The 18,027-nt window shown below is 42.7% G+C and overlaps 1 protein-coding gene across 1 annotated transcript in view; it reads left to right on the top strand.

Moving 5' to 3' along the window:
• Positions 1-18,027, top strand: part of IMPG1 (interphotoreceptor matrix proteoglycan 1) — a 128,805-nt gene that overhangs the window by 58,922 nt on the left and 51,856 nt on the right. Inside the window, exons 8-11 of the mRNA XM_090059571.1 lie at positions 2,025-2,180; positions 10,250-10,308; positions 14,119-14,139; positions 16,282-16,535. Of these exons, the coding sequence (XP_089915697.1) occupies positions 2,025-2,180; positions 10,250-10,308; positions 14,119-14,139; positions 16,282-16,535 (490 nt within the window). The remainder of the gene's footprint in view (positions 1-2,024; positions 2,181-10,249; positions 10,309-14,118; positions 14,140-16,281; positions 16,536-18,027) is intronic.

Below are 18,027 nucleotides of genomic sequence, written 5' to 3'. Positions count from 1 at the left end.
CTGACCCCTAGGGCACTCTGCTTGATACCAACTGCCAACTATGCATTGAGCCATTGACTACTTCCCTCTGAGCCTGATGATCCAGCCAGTTTCCTATCCATTTACAGTCCATTCATCCAACCCATACTTCCTTAGCTTACCTACAAGAATGTTGTGGGAAACCATAGCAACAGTCAAGAAACTTTGCTTAAGTCAAGTATACCATATCCCCACATCCACTGGTCTCCCTGCATCCACAGAGCTAGTCATTTCATCATAGAAGGCAATCAGGGTGGTCAGGCATGACTAGTCCCTGGTGAATCCATGCTGACTGTTCCTAATTACCTTCTCCTCCAAGTGCTTAGAAATGGATTCCTTGAGGGTTTTCTCCCTGATTTTACCAGGGACTGGGGTGAGGCTGACCAGTCCCTTTTCCCTTTAAAGATGGGCACTATATTTTCCCTTTTCCAATCATCCAGGACCTCTCCTGATCACCATGAGTTTTCGAAAATGATGGCCAGTGGCTCTGCAATCACATCAGCCAACTCTCTCAGCACAGCCACAGGCCAAAGTTCTGCAAAACTACTGATGAACTACCAAGTGAAGACACATTTGGATTGGCTCCATGGAGACCTAGTAGCAGAGCACCAAGCAAAGCAAAAAATCCAGTTCTTTATAAAATAGGATACTTCACTTGTGCAGACCTTCAATTAAAATGATCCCATATACTTCTGAAAGCATGCAACAGAGTCACAGTGGGTGCCTGCAACTGTCCTTGAAGGTACAAGACCAGTGAAACTACAAGCCATTGAAGCTATAAGACCAGAAGCTACAAGGCCAAGCCTCCAGATAGCAAGGCACTTCGTAGACACATGGAACAGAAATGAGGTCAAGTTTCAGGTGGTGTTTTCAGATCCTGAAGACATCAGACTGCCAGCAGGACCAGTTCTTTTAAGTCCATTAACAGTTCTAGATCCATCAAATCCTCCAGTTGCTGAAGCGACTCAAAAAGAGCCAAAACAGCCTGCTACCATCTCCAGTGAGATGGTTCCAAACCCTGAATTGATTCATCCAAGATGAATATAACTCAAATACTTAAGGACTACATTACCTAGGGGGGCAACAGTGTTATGTACTGAGTGGTATATGTGCAGATGTGCACCCAGCCCTGCCAGTGAGTGGGACTATTCTGTGTTGTGTTCGTCTCTTGATGCTGTCTGTTGTAATACTTGAAGAGAATTCAGTTAAGCCCTCTTGTAGTGTAATAAAGATGGTTGCCCTACTTGCTATCTGCACAGGGTGCATGGGGAGGAGACCAAGAAAAAGGCCTAACACACAAAACCTCCCACTGGCTAAACCCATACCAAAGGGAAGACAACACACTGCATTTTAAAAATGGGACTTTCCCTTTCACAGATGTCACATGTATTGTAAAAAATGGGGAGGGTAAAAGGAAAGGCACAGTTCTACATTACATTTTGATGCTGGGGATATCTAAATTGTTTTTTATAACACCATTTTATAACAGAGGATCTCCCTTTCCTTTTGTACTTGAATAAATCAGGAGTTAACTTGATCAAAAAATGCAAGTGGTGAAAGCAGAGGAAGAATTAAGTCCACAGGCTCCAACCATGAGCCACCGCTTTATCCAACATTGCTGGATAGATAACTAAACATAAAAATCCACAACAAAAAACTGAATATAGGACACTGGGGTGTGTAATTGGCAGCTGCTACAACTCATTTGTTTTAATTGAAGAAAAAAATCTCCTCCCTACTCAGGAGGCAGCAGACATTTTGTCCCTGTATCAGAGACACAGAGTGTTTTCTAAGGGAGGTACTGTCTTTATTTCCTTTGTTCCTCATTCAGGGAAAAATAAATAGATACCAGCTAATTCTGTCTCTTTCCCATATGTTATGTTTAAGAAACCTCTTTGATGCAAGAGTCTTCTGTTTACATGTGTCAAAATACTAAACCATTAAAAGAAAATACTTTGTCTTAACTTTTTATCTTACAAAGCTCATTTCCTCTCCCTGTCTCCCAGGAGCTGAAGCCAGAGGTCACTAACACAGTCCCAGAGCTGCCTGTGGAACACACAGTAGAGTTCAGCATTACCCTCACTAATCAGGAGTACACAACAGAACTGAGTGATCCTCGCTCACCACAGTATCAGCACCTAGCAGCAAAATTTCAGCTTCAGGTAAGGGGTCTGATAGCAGGCCAAAGAATTAATCTTGTGCCCTGATGCTTCTTTATAATGTGAAGTAATTTTAAAAGCTTATAATATGAAACAATTTTGCAGTCCTGTGACCAACCAAAGTATATACTGGAGGTCTCTCAAAAGAATTGGTTACTCTGTGGCACATTACAAAGCACTGGTTTATTAAAATAAATTAATACCTGTTATGCAGGTTTTCATGGAATTGCTACAGGTTACCACCGGGCACTAAAAAGAACCTAGTAGTCTCTGGGATACTTTATGCTCTCTGTGGATACATGCATACATTCATGTTACCTGATCTACAGTCACTTGGATTACTTTAAGCTGTGTGATCGTAGAATGGGTCCAGCTGATCCACATGTTCAGCAGTGCAGGGAGCTGTGCCCAGAACCTGCTCTAAATAAGGTGGGGACGGGGGAGGCAGATGGGTTGGGAGGCTAGAGGATCTTCAGGAGGGTTTAGCAGGTATTGTGGGGAGGAGATTTGGTAGGATCAGAGGGGCTAGCAGGTCCATGGGGGCATTGGTGGGTCCATGGGGGAGATCATTGTCCAGAAGGTGGGAGAATTGGGAGGCCAAAAATAGCCTAGTCAGGGTGAGGGGTAAGAAGAGTGCAGCCCAGGAGTTAAGGCAAACAGCTGGGCATTCCCAGCCCAGGGCTAGGATAACCCATTCCCAACCTAATTTAGCTCACCCCCTCAAGTGAACTAAGTTAGATCAGGCTGGCCATTTTTTGCCTAATGTAAAATGAAGATGAAGATGCATAATACAGTAGGTCTGTACAGACCTGCAAGTCCATACAGACTGGTATTTAGATTGACCTATACCCAGTTAGGTCAATCTAAATGTAACATCTGGATATACCTTAAGTCAACAGGACATGCATTCTAAACTTCCAGCCAATGTAAAATTAGCATCCCAAGACTGATGGAAAATAAGACTGCCAGGGAGATATTTTTCTGGCACAAAATAATCCCACACAATGACAAAAGAAATGGTTAGTAATTCCATATTAGTATCACAGCATGCTTACCTTTAGTGTTTACACTGTGGTAATGCTTAGGCTTTGTCTATAGCCCCTCTCTGTCAAGCCTGAGGCTGCTGCTCAAAACAAGCCCTACCTACTCACACCCCTGTCAATTATGCACAGTAGGTGGCTTAGAGGAGTCCTAAGAGCATACCTTATTACTCCCACACTTTAGGTCTCAGGAGAGCCTAACAGTAACATTTGGACATGCCAGAACCAAGCTAAGCTGCCTACTCTGCTTAATTGTTAGGCCTTCATGGAGAGAGAATAAGTAAGTGTGGCTTGTTTCTTGGTGGCAGACCTGGGCTCAGCAAGTAGAATGACTTTAGGGGCTCTTGAATACAACAAAGGACATAATAATGAACATCAGCTATGTATAAATTGTCAGAGTTCCATTAAATCAGTTGATCTCTAGTAAATTACACTGGCAAGAGATTTGTCCATAGATTCCATCTCAGAGAAAGTTCTAAATTCAGAATATAATATTATGCTCCTGAGCTTTGCATTTTTTTTCAGATATTCCAGATAGTCAGCTGTTTGGGACATAGACCTTCATCTGGTCTATGGCTGTGCAGCATCTGACGTTTTAAAGGCCTGCTTTTATAGTATATCATTTATATAAATGTATTATATAAATTATATAGGTCATTAATAATTACTACCTTCATTCAGAACAGACAACTCCTGTTGTTTCTAGTTGCTGCACATCTCTACCACACATAGATATCTTTTCTTAGAGCATCTGTTCACCTACCTCACAAACCGACATTTGCAGAAAGAAACTAAAAGAGCTGTAGATAGCTAATCAGCAGAGCATTAGACCCTCTACAACATTAGGAAAATCATTTGGGCCTAATCAGGAATTAATGGACAGTACTTTGTAGTGATTTAATTTCTACAGTATACCTAATGAGCAATTTAATACCAATGTTGAAAGAAATTAGCTACTGTTGTCTGAACTACTTTCCAAAGGAAGCAGCCAAGGCACTTGAAAGCACAGGGCCTTGTTAAGTCATTTAGTTGGGCATTACCATCTTTTTTAATAGAACTAGTATAGCAGAGGTATTTTGTATTATTAATATTGCTAACTGCAAGTTTAATTACCAATTTAATTGTTAGCATTTAATGTTCTGGAGGTCCTTAATGATCCATAGGTCCTCAAAAGGTTTTGCTTGGTAAAATTAAACAAACGTCAGTGTAAGTTTCTCCAATGCATCCCTCCCTTGACTATCCTAATTTGGAATCAGTTGTATTTGCAATGAACCAACAAAGGGAATATTAACAGAGCTGATCAATAGCTTCTCTTCCCAATACATCCAAGCTCTCTCTTCCTGCAAAAAGTTGCTTGCTAGGGCTGTGCAAAGCTTTAGTCACTGATTCAATTTGGCAGAGATTCAGCCTGATTCGGTGGCCAAATCTCTGAATCTGAATCAAACCAGGAGACCCTTTAATCTCTCCAAATTGAATCAGAACCCTCCAAACTGATTCAGAGAGATTCAATGATTCAGACATAGACACAGCTTTAAATGGTTTTTTTCACATACCTCAAGGTACCAGGCAGCTTGTGACTGCTGAGATGGTGGGGTTGATAGACCATCCCAAAAGAGTTGAGGGGGAGGGGCCCCCAGCATGCTTGGCAGCAGAACCAGAAGTGGACCAGAAGCACTTCTGGGTCCACTGACAAGTATGCAGGGGGCCCCCCCTGCACCCCTCCAGCTTGGTGAATGATGCCTCTGGGGTCTCCCCATGGCTGATACCTGAACTGGAGGGGTGTGTTCCCCTCCCCCCATGCACTCAGCAGTGGACCCAGAAGTGGACCAGAAGTACTTCTGACCCACTTCCGGGTTTGCCACTGAGCAAAAGTGGGGGCGGGGGACTGCACTCCTGTGGGATGCTCCATCCACCCCACCATCATAGCATTCACAACCCGCACCTGTTATCTTGAGGTATGTAGAAAAACATTTAAAGCTGTGTCTATGGCTGAATCTCTGATTCTCTGAATCAGCATCAAATCTTCAGATTTGGATTTGGCTGAATTGAAAGTGGACAGTGATCCAAATCGACAAATTGAATCACTATCCCCTGATTCAGGCTGAATCCAAATCAACTACGGCCCATTTTGCACACCCCTGTTGCTTGCAGACTTTCCATAACTGCACATATGTTGTGTTCTGGCAACTTGCAACTTGACCCCCCAGCATCTGTATCTTTTGGTTGCTTTTTGTTTTAATGACGTTCTACAGTATTTGAATATGACAGAAAAGGGGCTTTGATTATTAAAAGTATTTTCCGTTACCACCAGTTATCATTCTAAAGAGTCCAAATCTCTTCCTTCCAAGCAGCACTAGAGAGAGAAACAGTTCAGTAGCTGCTGCCATGGATGTGTACAGACATTCAAGCAGCCTGTTGGGGAGGCGCTCTAATTATGGCACTTTGCACAAAAGCACCATAGTTGAACTGCCATTGAACCCAACAGATGTTCACATGTTTGGTGGGGAAGAGAGGTTCAGAGCTTGCCTGCACCAGCCCTGGCCAGCAGGTGGAGGCACTCCAGCAGCCTCCCAGGAGATTGCCAGACCACCCCTTTTCCACCTCCCTGCCCCCACCACCAGCTGTCAGCAGTGGCTGGTGGGGAAACAGACTCCCCAGCCATAAGCCATCCGCCCCCCACAACTACCACTGCTGGGGTTTTGGGGGGAGACAGTCCAGGCCTGCATGTCAGGAGAGGCTCCCTCCCCACCCCCCCACGTGAGCAGCTTAACAGTAGCAACCTCCTGGATCTGGGAAAGGGGGGGAGAAAATGGAGACCCCCCCCGCAGGCGTGTTCTGATTCACTCCAAAAGCTGAGGGGCAGTCCCTCCCTGCCCTCCCCACCCCCCCACTCTCCCAGCCTGGCTGCACAAGGAGGAGACAGCTTTTTCTGTCTCCTCTCTATGACAGCTGGGGATGGGGATGAGATGATGCTCACCAGCAAGCTCCAGCCCAGCCCTGTAAGGGCCCCTGGGACACAGGCAGAATCACCTATAATTAAGACCCATTGTGAACCTGTGCACAAAGTTCACTAAGGTGCTCTGTCCTAGAGTGCCTTCATCTGATACTGCATCAGATAAAGGTTAACTTTTCATGCGATCCACCATTTTTAAAGCTTTCTGCAGCCCTGAACGTTCATTATCTTATGGCTAAAGAGCCCTTTTGGTGGTTCAGCACATGAAAAGGTAACACCTCATGTAGCACAGCTGGCATGTTTTTCTCTAAAAACAGACCTGAGGGAAGCACAAGTCTTGTCACAAGGCAGAAATACGAGTGATTTACTGAGGTTAAGATAAGTAGGTCACTGCCAGGACTGTGCGCTTGATCACAAATTTTAATGCAGCTCTTCCAGCTTGGCCAAACTCACCTACGTATGCCAGGGCCACAAATTTTATACAGGATTTATATATAATCAGACAAATAAAAGATGAGGGAGAGGGAAGGAAATCTATCCATTAAACTAGCTTTTGTGCCCTGTAATTGACGTATTGATTTATTAGGGCTCAATAAATGCTGAGTTCCCTGACCTCCCACAGATTTCATTTTCAGGTAAGAGCGCTCAGCCCACAGGATGAAATGCTGCTCAGCACCTGTCAGGATCAGGCTGTTAATTAGGGAGCTTTACCTGCATTTTAAACCAAGAGTCTGCATCTAGCTGTATTATATGGAAATATGCAGTATTTCATTTACTTGATCTGTAGAAATATTATTCTCAAGTAGAAACACAAATTCATGAATAATCAGCTGGAATGCATTCCCTGTTATTTTTTCAGATGGTTATTTGTGACTACCTGGTATTAATAAAAATCCTTATGACCCTCTAAACTTTAGAGTGTAAAGTTTGGCAAAATCATACAATATTCATAATTCATGTCCATAATTTTTCATCACTGACTCACTGACTTTCTTGTTAAAAAAAGTTTCCATTATTAAATTAGGCAGCAGAAAATGCCCATAGTGACCTTTCTAATAGATAGCTGTCAGACAGTATTCAGTTTACAAGCTGTTTATGAACAGCCTGTACCAGGGATGGAAAATTATTTGGGCTGGAGGGCCATTTAATGAGTTTTGGTGAGTTGTTAAGGGCCACTTATGCATGTGTGCTCTTGCTCACACCTCCCTGCAGCTGGACTGAGATTGGCACCAGAGCAACAGTGGCAGTGAGAGCAGAAGCATGAGCCCACTCAGGATGTGGCATCTTATCTCTGCCCCTCCATGATCTCCTCCCTACAGTGCCTAGCTTGGCTGACACTGACAGGCAGGCACAGGGATGAGAACTGCACTGCACCTGGGAAATGCCCCTGCGTCTTGGCCTTCCTCCCCAACCCACTGTGCAGACCCCAGCCAGGGAGGGTGGGGGGCAGAGCAGGTGGTTCAGTTCACCCTGCTCACCCAGCCCCCTACCACACAGTTCTGGGTGGGCAGGCAGGTCTCCAGCCTTTGCTTGCATTGCTGTGTGGAAGCACCTGCCTGCCTGCCTGGCACCACAAGGTCAGACTCCACCTCCTGTGCTGCCACACAGTGCTGAGCAGGAGGGCAAGGCTGCTTCCACCTAGTGTCCCCTGCTGCACCAGCAGAGGCCAGAGCTGGAGCCACTGCCTGTGGGCCCACCAATTGATTCTATCTGGCCTGCAGGCAGCAGCGCTAGCTCTTGCCTCTGCTGGCATCCTGAGCCAGGTAGAATCAATTGATGGGCCAGATCTGGCCCATGGTCTGTATTTTGCCCACCCCTGGCCTATACTCTATTAAATCCAGTAAATATTTTCAATTTATTAATAAAGTACATATTAATTAAAGTCCGGTGGGTGGAGAATTGGCTGGAGGGTCGCACCCAGAGAGTTGTGGTGGATGGGTCGGTTTCGACCTGGAAGAGTGTGGGCAGTGGGGTCCCGCAGGGCTCGGTGCTTGGACCGATACTCTTTAATGTCTTCATCAGCGACTTGGACGAGGGGGTGAAATGTACTCTGTCCAAGTTTGCAGATGACACTAAGCTATGGGGCGAAGTGGACACGCCGGAGGGCAGGGAACAGCTGCAAGCAGACCTGGACAGGTTAGACAAGTGGGCAGAAAACAACAGAATGCAGTTCAACAAGGAGAAATGCAAAGTGCTGCATCTAGGGAGGAAAAATGTCCAGCACACCTACAGCCTAGGAAATGACCTGCTGGGTGGCACGGAAGTGGAAAGGGATCTTGGAGTCCTAGTAGACTCCAAGATGAACATGAGTCGGCAGTGTGACGAAACCATCAGAAAAGCCAATGGCACTTTATCGTGCATCAGCAGATGCATGACAAATAGGTCCCAGGAGGTGATGCTTCCCCTCTATCGGGCGCTGGTCAGACCGCAGCTGGAGTACTGCGTGCAGTTCTGGGCGCCGCACTTCAAGAAAGATGCGGATAACCTGGAGAGGGTCCAGAGAAGGGCCACTCGTATGGTTAAGGGCCTGCAGGCCAAGCCCTATGAGGAGAGATTAGAGGAACTGGACCTTTTCAGCCTCCGCAAGAGAAGGTTGAGAGGCGACCTGGTGGCTGCCTATAAGTTCGTCAGCGGGGCACAGAAGGGAATTGGTGAGTATTTATTCACCAAGGCGCCCCTGGGGGTTACAAGAAATAATGGCCACAAGCTGGAGGAGAGCAGATTTAGATTAGATGTTAGGAGGAACTTCTTCACAGTTCGAGTGGCCAAGGTCTGGAACGGGCTCCCAAGGGAGGTGGTGCTCTCCCCTACCCTGGGGGTATTCAAGAGAAGGTTGGATGTGTATCTAGCTGGGGTAATGTAGGCCCGGCACTCTTTCCTGCTTACGCAGGGGGTCGGACTCGATGATCTATTGAGGTCCCTTCCGACCCTAGCATCTATGAATCTATGAATCTATGAATCTATATTAGTTGGTAAATGACTCATGGACCTTAAGTAGCCAAAATTAACTGGATCTTCTGATCATAGAATCATAGAAAATTAGGGTTGGCAGGGACCTCAGGAAATCATTTAGTCAAGTGTTTCTCAACCCATGGGTTGCAACCCAAAAGTGAGTCCCAGGAATATATGAAAGGGTCATGAAGAAACTTTAAAAAATGGAACAACAAATTTTAAAAATGGATTTTCCTTTGAGGGAGAAAAATGTGGGAAACCACAGGTTTCCCCTTGCAAGTTGGCTGAGTTCCAGCCACAAGAGACTGCTTGGTGTGGGGGGGAGTGGGAGGAGGGTGAGAAGGCAGGGGCCACCACATGGCAGCCAGGCAACATTGAGAGCAGGTCCGCAGCTTCCCGCAGGTAAGTCTCCCCGCAGGCTGGAGGGGAGCAGCAGTGGTGGATGACCCGTAGCAGAGGGTTAGAGCTACGGTCCAATGCATGACTGGCTGGTGGCAGGTAAAGGTGATGGTAGTACAGCCTTTCCCCCATCCATTACTCCTTGTGCTGCTGGCAGCATGGGTGGTGCAGGGGTTCTGGTGTCAGCAGGCGTTCTGGTGTCTGTTCTACCCCTCCATCCCAAATCCCACCTGCAGGGCTATGGAGGCAGCTCCTGCCCATGCCAGTCCAGCCAGGCTGCAGCCCTCTGCCCACTGTGGGTGCACAAATCTGGGAGGTACATGCCCCACACCCCTGCCCCATGCATCCACTTCATGCCCCACACACTGTGGGGCTGGGGCCTGGAGGCAGCAGGTTGGGAGTGAGGGGCATTTAGGGTGGGGGGGGGCTGTGCACTGGAACTGAGGGGCACTGGCAGGGCCAGAGGGCTATTTTCTTCTTACATTATTTACTCAGTTGGGACTGGCCATCAATGTTTACAAATGGGTCCTGGTAGAAAGAAGCTGAAAACCACTTAACTAGTTCACCCCCCGGCTCATAGCAGAACAATAAAGATCTCAAGACAAATACAATACGTGCAGTCCCCTTTAAATCTTCGCGACATTTTTCAAGTTTCCAAACTATGCCTTTTGCCAGTGACTGTTTACATTTAGCATACATGGAATTAATATGTTTGTGTTTTTCACTAGATGCAAAAAATATTTGAAAAACTTCCAGGATTCAAAGAAATCCATGTATTAGGATTTAAGTAAGTAAGAAATCAAGTCCCATTTTCTATTTATTGCTAAGATTCCTTTTCTTCACCAAGAGTCCCATTAAAAAAATTAGTTGTGGAAATGCATGTTATCATAAGTTGATTTTCTGGGACCCTTTCATAATGAATAAGGGGATGCAGCATGGACAAATTCCAAATTAGACCATGGACCATTGCATTATTTAAAAAGATGAAAAAGGTAAAAAGTTCTCATTCCCTCTAGGAAACAGAAATACAGTTTCAGAGAAACATTACAAGGCACATTGTCTTTAATGTATTTACTTGTCAGCAGCATTGTATTAACAAACCTCTTAAGCTACTTGAGTAAGAAAAGGGGCAAGGGATATTGTGCTTGTTTCTTGAAACTGCTTTCTGTGCATGGAATAAATCTTTCCTTTACAGAACAGTAAAAATGTCTCCACAATAAGAGCTAAGAAAGTTGCTGCTTAGTGTTCTACAGCAGTGCTGTACCCATTATTTTTACTATATAGTCACACAACATATGATTTTTTCCAATGTATTCCTCCCACCCTCTCCAAACTATGCAGGGTTTTCTATTTTTGAAGATATTCTTGATTTTTTTTTAAAACACTGCAACACATATTCACTATTACTCCAAGCTGCCTTCTACCTTTTCAGTAAAAAATCTGTAGCAGTTTTAGCACGACTATTTATGGCCTCATCAAGATCCTATAACTCACATCAGAAATATAAAGGCACAAGATATTAACATATTTTAATATGAATAACTTCTTTAAAATATAAGGTAGAAAATACCAGGGCTTGGTCATCCAGGGCACCTTTCCTTTACTTTGTGCATTTTTACCAGAACCTCAGCCAAGTTCCATCTGTCAACACTTCCTAACACCTTGAAGAAATGGTAATGAGTTACTTACTCCATCCTAGTTTTTCTCTAAGAATTACTGAGGAAAGTGAAAAATGGGCAAGATAGAATGGAAGTTATTTCAACTTTGACTGCCAAAGTGAAGGGGAAAGAACAATGATTACTGAAGAATGGTCAGGGAAACATTTAATATCTTTTCATGATTATTTTAGCTTGAACGTGGGGAAAAAAGCATCACAAGGAAGGACAACTAATAGAAAAAAAATGCCTGAGATGCAAGAAACATGCTTTTCTGGCATGTTCCAAGTCTCTTCTGATACTGCAGTGAGAATTATGATCTACAGCATCAGCATTTGATAACCTGTCCAGAATTGGGTTTAATAGCTTTGCAGAATTGTTTGTGGATTTGGCTTCCACACACTGATTTTTCCAACTTAGGGTAAAACGAATCTCATAAAGGTGATTTTATTTTTAATGTGTACAAAAGTGAGAACATTTGTCTTCATTTTCCCTGTGCTAGTCTGTAGCATTTTATGTGAAGTCAGATGGCTGAAACTGAAATAAAAATTGAGGGGACAATATCCTGAGTATGTACAAGCTGTTGCTAAAAAGCAAGCTGCTGCAGCAATTAAACTGAAGGAGAGACTTTAATTTTAGTAAATGTGGTATATGACACCAATCTTTGTCGTGCTGAACTCAGTTACAGTGGATCTCCTGCTGTAACAAACTCCTCCCAAAGTTTTCCCTCCCTATGTCAAATACATACTAGGAGATCACAACTTTTGTGGGCTGAACTCAAATCTCAAGATATGGTAAAGAATCCTAGACAGCAAGTACATTAATGGATATGCTGCTTTCCACTTGGCTTTTACTCTCTGCTATAATTATTCATGGAAATTAAATACGTTTTGCAGGTTCTATCTGCAATAAGTTGAAGATGTTAAGTGATTTTACTGCTTCACCCCTCTCTACACTGCCTTATGGACATTAGTCACCATGAATACACCAGGAAGTAGCAAAAAAAAAAAATACTACTATGTATTATGCAAGATTAAGCTGTTTTCCTGAGCTTAGAATAAGAAGTCATTATAGTAAGTGCTAGTCCTTCCACCATCCAAAACACACAAAATTATCAGTCTAGTGCCAATATTCCATGCTGGCATCCCAACAGAATGCTGGCATTTCAAAAGGTCACTAACCTGTTCTTCTGAAGCCTAGAAGCTGTAAAAAGGATCAGCAGTAAAAGGATTAAAGATATCATATAAGCTTTACACTGAGTACACACTAAAAAGGCCTGATTCTACCATGCAGTTTCCTGACAGGTTAGGGGCTTATATTTTTAAAATGTATTTCATTCTTCCTCCACAAATTAATTCCTTGCTGTATAAACTAAGTGTTTGCACATTGCAAGAGCATATACACAACACCTAATGGGCAGATTTTTGCACAATAGCTGACATTCACTGCATCTTGTTCTGGTTATCCAAATAGCTCTAAAAAACATATAGATCACCAGACCTAGAAAGCAGAAGCACTTTACGAATGAAGAGGGGATATCATTGAGTCCTGGACTATCAGCACTGTTCCCTACACATAAATCTGCATCTGTAGCAAACTGCCCTGCAGCAACTCACAGTCTTTCCAAAAACCTGTCAATAGTACATTAAAAATATGCTAGAGGCAAGGATTTCTTAGGGTGATATCTTTTAGTGGACAAATTGTAGACCTGGGATATGCTTTCATTCTGAAAATTATATTATCATTTTCTGCTGAAGTACATCCCAACCAAGCCAGCTAGATGCCCTTTGATTGTGCTTGCCATTTAAGGACCAAAGCATGTCAAAATATACCCTGTCAAAAGTCAAACTTCGGGCTCCAAAAATCAGGGATCAGTTCGTGTCCTGTTAGCTTGCTCTAAATCCACAGACAGCACAATGACTAATCTGAAGAAGGCAGAAAGTACATTGCCTTTGCAACAATAGAGTATTATGGATCAACAGTGATATGTTCTAAAAGGGTTCTTGCTCATTCTTCCTTAACTGATTGGAAGGCTGCTTTGCTGAGTCTGCTGCAGAGGTTGTATACAGGACAATTGCATTCATATGGAAGCTTGAGGACACCACTACAACTGGACCAGAGGATTCACCAGGGAAATGAAGCCAGTCTTTTCCCTGCTGTTGCACTATCAAATGTCATGACTCCTGCAGGAGTGTACATGGCAGATAATTAATAGGTCAGGTTCCCTCTGAGGCTCAGATTTGGATAGCAGCCAAATATTATTTCAGTCCCATATTTCAGTAGCTTCTCTACGGAACGCAGTGAACTCCACCGTAAAGGTGCAGATTAGCAGTGACAGCACCACACTTGTAGAATCAATGGGAAAATAAATCTTTCAGCTTACTCCATACAGCAAAGCTGCTGTTCCCCTTCTCAGATCAAACTCAGCCATCATCTAGGATCTGGGGGAACGTTTGTTCACCAGAGCGCCCCAAGGGATGACTAGCTCGAACGGTCACAAACTCCTGCAAGACCATTTCAGGCTGGACATAAGGAAGAATTTCTTTACTGTCCGAGCCCCCAAGGTCTGGAACAGTCTGCCAGCGGAGGTGGTTCAGGCACCTACATTGAACACCTTCAAGAGTAAATTGGATGCTTATCTTGCTGGGATCCTATGACCCCAGCTGACTTCCTGCCCTTTGGGCAGGGGGCTGGACTCGATGATCTCCCGAGGTCCCTTCCTGCCCTTATGTCTATGAAATCTATGAAATCTAGAGAGGAAAATGTAATGATCAAGAGCAGGTTGTCATTTTTGCATTAAAATAAGAATTATAAGACAGGTAGAAAACAAATTCTTTTGAAATGTTTCTGATGTATGATTGCATGGTATACCAGTTTATATGCATCTCTTTTTTTCCTTATGCAATCCTGTATCATGCCATATCTTGTGTAATGAAATGAAGACAGAAGAAGGAAAAAGATGGGTAATGTGGCCACAAGTTTCTTTAAAAAAAACTGTAAATTATTTTGCCGTAATTCATATGTATTAATGTGATAAAGTGAATTAATTTTGTCTTACAGAACCTAGGATATAAATTAGTGGCATGGTTTTTGGCTTCATTTGAAAAATGTGTGTACTCAGATGCTACCTCTTTAGGGACAGAAAAATGCTTTATCCTAAACTGTTATACTAGATAAGCAAGTTAGCATTGATTTGAACAATTAAAGATACATCCCACCCACCATGAGGTCTAAATAGGGAAAACAGCATACTTGAAACTATGTTTAAAGTAGTATTTTTGTCATGGTCAGCTGCTTGCTTGTTCTTTTTGGATCTGAGTTGCTCCTTCAGTTACAAAGTCAAATAAAAGTACAGAAAGACTAGTTGTGCTGTTGAGCATAGTCTAACAACAGGCACAGTGGTCTTGCCTAGTGATATAACACCTGTAATAAATAAACTGCAGAATCTTTCCTTTGTACATAAGAGTGCTGTGGATAATAAGATATATAGTTTATATAAGATTTACAACAAAAAAATTGCCTACCCTGTTAGCTGAATTTTGCCACATAGTTTAAATGTAAATATATAGTGCATGCCAGATAAGGCAATTCCCTTCCCTTCAGTTATGCATCATTGCAGAAAACTGTTTAACAAATTGTAGTTTGTTTTAGAAATTATAGCCACATCCAGATGAGCACGACCATGCTGTATGTGGTGACACACACACATCTATGGTGCCACATACATGTCTATGGCCATGCCATATCTGGTGACACCACACATTCAGCTATTTTCTGCACTGTAAGGGAACAGTGCGGGGAGGGCTGACCCCTGGACATCTGGGGGTCAAAAACCCCACATACAAAAAAAAGTGGAGCGGCACATGCGGAAGCAGCGCACATTGCTCAAAACTAGAACCTGGCCACCTGGAGCAACACTCTGGCTGCCAGCCAAGGCCCATGTGGCAGGATTGCTGCTGCTGCAGCCCCAGGAGGCCTCCAGGGCCCCAGGTAAGGCTGCTGGGGCCAGCACAGTGCTGGCCCCAGACTTCCCTACACCACCCAGGGTAATCTGGGCAGTGGACACATGGCACAGGTATTCCCCAGGGACAACCAGCAGAGGCACAAGGTGTCCTGTTGCTAGTTGTCCCCAGGGAATCAAACATCTGCAGTCATGTGGCGTGGCCTCTTTTTTGTTAGTTTTTGATTAAGTAAATTTGCTGTGTAAATAACAGATTCAGAGACCAAATTAATCTAAACAAGTATGTTACTTTAGCTATTAAACAAGTACATCCAGTGCAGAAGCAGAATATGCCTCTTTATACAGACTCCCCTGTGTCAGAAATGTTAACCAATGTAGGCCTCTCCATTCCTGATTCCATTTTCCTTTTTGTCTGGACAGTCCTCAGGTGGTATCAGTCAACATTTTTTGTTTGAACTAGCTCAGTCCACTCCTCCTTTTCTACCAGCATTTATCATTATAAGTGATTTTGATGTTTTTATAAACCATCATACACATTCCAACAATTGTGATCACGATTGGAGTAGGTCTGCTAGACCCCAGTTATGGCAACACTCTTTGTCTATATGCCTCAGTGATGATGTGGAAAAAGTAACCTGACATTTAAAAGGCTAATTTGTCTTGTACACATATCTTTGGCTGCTCTCTTGAGAGTCAGTAGTTTTTGCTGGGATGGAAGCTGTGGCAATGTCCACATGTCCTCTATAAACTAAGTTAAGATCACCAGACCTTTTAACATAGACTGCTATATAGTTATTGCAAGCATGAACTTAATGTTTGATCTAGTGACCTAGAATAAAAGACTTCATGTGCAATGGCCTCTCTCATCAGCTATGAAGCATACAAGCTAACATTTAATTTCAAATGTATACATTTTTCTTTAATAGTTTAAGCCCATAAGTTTGTGCATATAATTTTAAAATTTCAGTGATGGTAAAAGTAATGTGGAAGCATCATCTAGATAACAAAAAACAAAGACAAGCGTAATTATATAACTAATGGAATCTTTTTGGTATACTGGGAACCCACAACAATCCTATGCAAAAATGTTCATTGACACACAAATCATTATCTTGTTGGACATTGTTGTACTCTTGCATTGCAGGTCAAGCAGCACCATAGCACGATATATTGTAAACTTTGAGAAAGAGAGCTCAGAAGTAAAAGGGTCTGGCCGTGATCTCCCAACTATTGGCTTAAATAAAGTTGAAAGCGGAAAAAACCCTCTTACCACAAAGGAGCAAGAAAAAATAGCACCAATTAAACTCACAATAACAGATCTTCAGAAGCTGGTTGCCATGGCACTACAGGATGACAAATCCTTGCCAATGGACCTTGGAACACTTCAGTTTATTGATGGTCAGTAGACAAGTGAAGAAAAGGAATAAAGATCTAAATCTGCCTTCTGTAAATGTATATGTTTTAAGTAAGGATCTCCTGGCTTCCCTTAAAGATTATGGGTGCTTGCAGATGTAAAATAAATGAAGGAATAAACCCTGCACTTCATTTTAAACTTGTCATGTTCCTGTGCTGAGTCTCAGATATGCCCAAAAGAGGCAGCACATTACTTCAACCCAGTTCACCTGACATCTGTAAATATTGGGCACTTTAGTGGGACTTTTTTCATGCTTTTATCTAATAGCTGATTGAATCAGCTATTAGCTAAAAGCGTCAAAAAGTCATTCCAAAGCGCCAACGCTGCAGAGCCAGATTGAAGTAATGCTCTGCTTCTTCAAGCAAAGCGCTTTTTTTTTTTTGCTTTTTGGCAGGGGGGAGGGGAGAGGGGGTTAATGTCTGCAAGCAGCCTATATCCTTTGGATTTAAGATACTCACTGCCAAACTTCAAAAGAGCTCACTATTCCAAACAGAATTAAAAAAATATGATAGCCCTTATTTTATTTTAAATAAAATCAGTTAAAGTACAGATTAAGATTTATATTTTATTCCTGTGTTTGTTGGTGATTATTTATTGGTTAGATTCTTCAGAGGGGGGACGGAGGTGGGGGGGTTGCACTAGATGTCCTATGCAGGTCCCTTCCAGCCCTACTTCTCTATGATTGAGTGTGGGTAGATGCTTCTCTTAGTAAAACAGGAAGGTCAAGTGATCATTTCAGTACCATCTGACAGTGCACTAGTGGATTTTCTGAATCTCTCCAATTCTACTGCTTCTTGGGCAGGGAGCCAGAACTGAAAACAGCTCTGTTGAAAACATTTAAAAATAAAATTTGAAAACTTGCAATGTTAAAATTAAGTTTTTTCCCCCGCACTTGTAATTGATATTTTTATCCAAATGCCCTTAAACTGTTTGCCAAAATAATCTTTAAATACATCATCTAATATAGCTACATGTTCTTATTTAAAATATTTTTGTTAAGTGATAAAGATGATTAAAGTTAATATTATTCTAAAATATCAATTAACAAGCGTGGAACTTTTGTGAAAAGTAGAAATTACAAGATTGTCAGTTTTTTGTTTATTTTCTTTGGGGGGAGACTTGATGAAAAAAAGTCATTAAGAACAAAACACTAGCTTTTTGCTTATTTGTGCCTAAATTGGTTTTATCCCACTCATTCAATTAGGAATGGGTCAGTTCTCCACAGAGCTCTCACATTTCAGCTGAATACATAATAAGCAAAAGGCTACATATAAACTCCAGCTTTACTTACGATTGCAATTAAAAAATGAAATGTATTCCTCTCGTCCATTAACACTGACTTTTCATTGTCATCTGAAAGAAGACAGTATGAAATTATCCTACTGAGATTTGGTGAAGTAATTCATATAACTGAAATGCTGGGTTAAGGTGAAAAGGGAAAACAGTGAGGTGCCCCAGTTGGTGTCAGGTATAGAC

This window comes from Crocodylus siamensis, chromosome 1, assembly GCF_052110815.1.
Source record: "Crocodylus siamensis isolate JL-2025a chromosome 1, ASM5211081v1, whole genome shotgun sequence".
Lineage (NCBI taxonomy): Eukaryota > Metazoa > Chordata > Crocodylia > Crocodylidae > Crocodylus > Crocodylus siamensis.
This window is presented reverse-complemented; position numbering and strand designations above follow the sequence as displayed.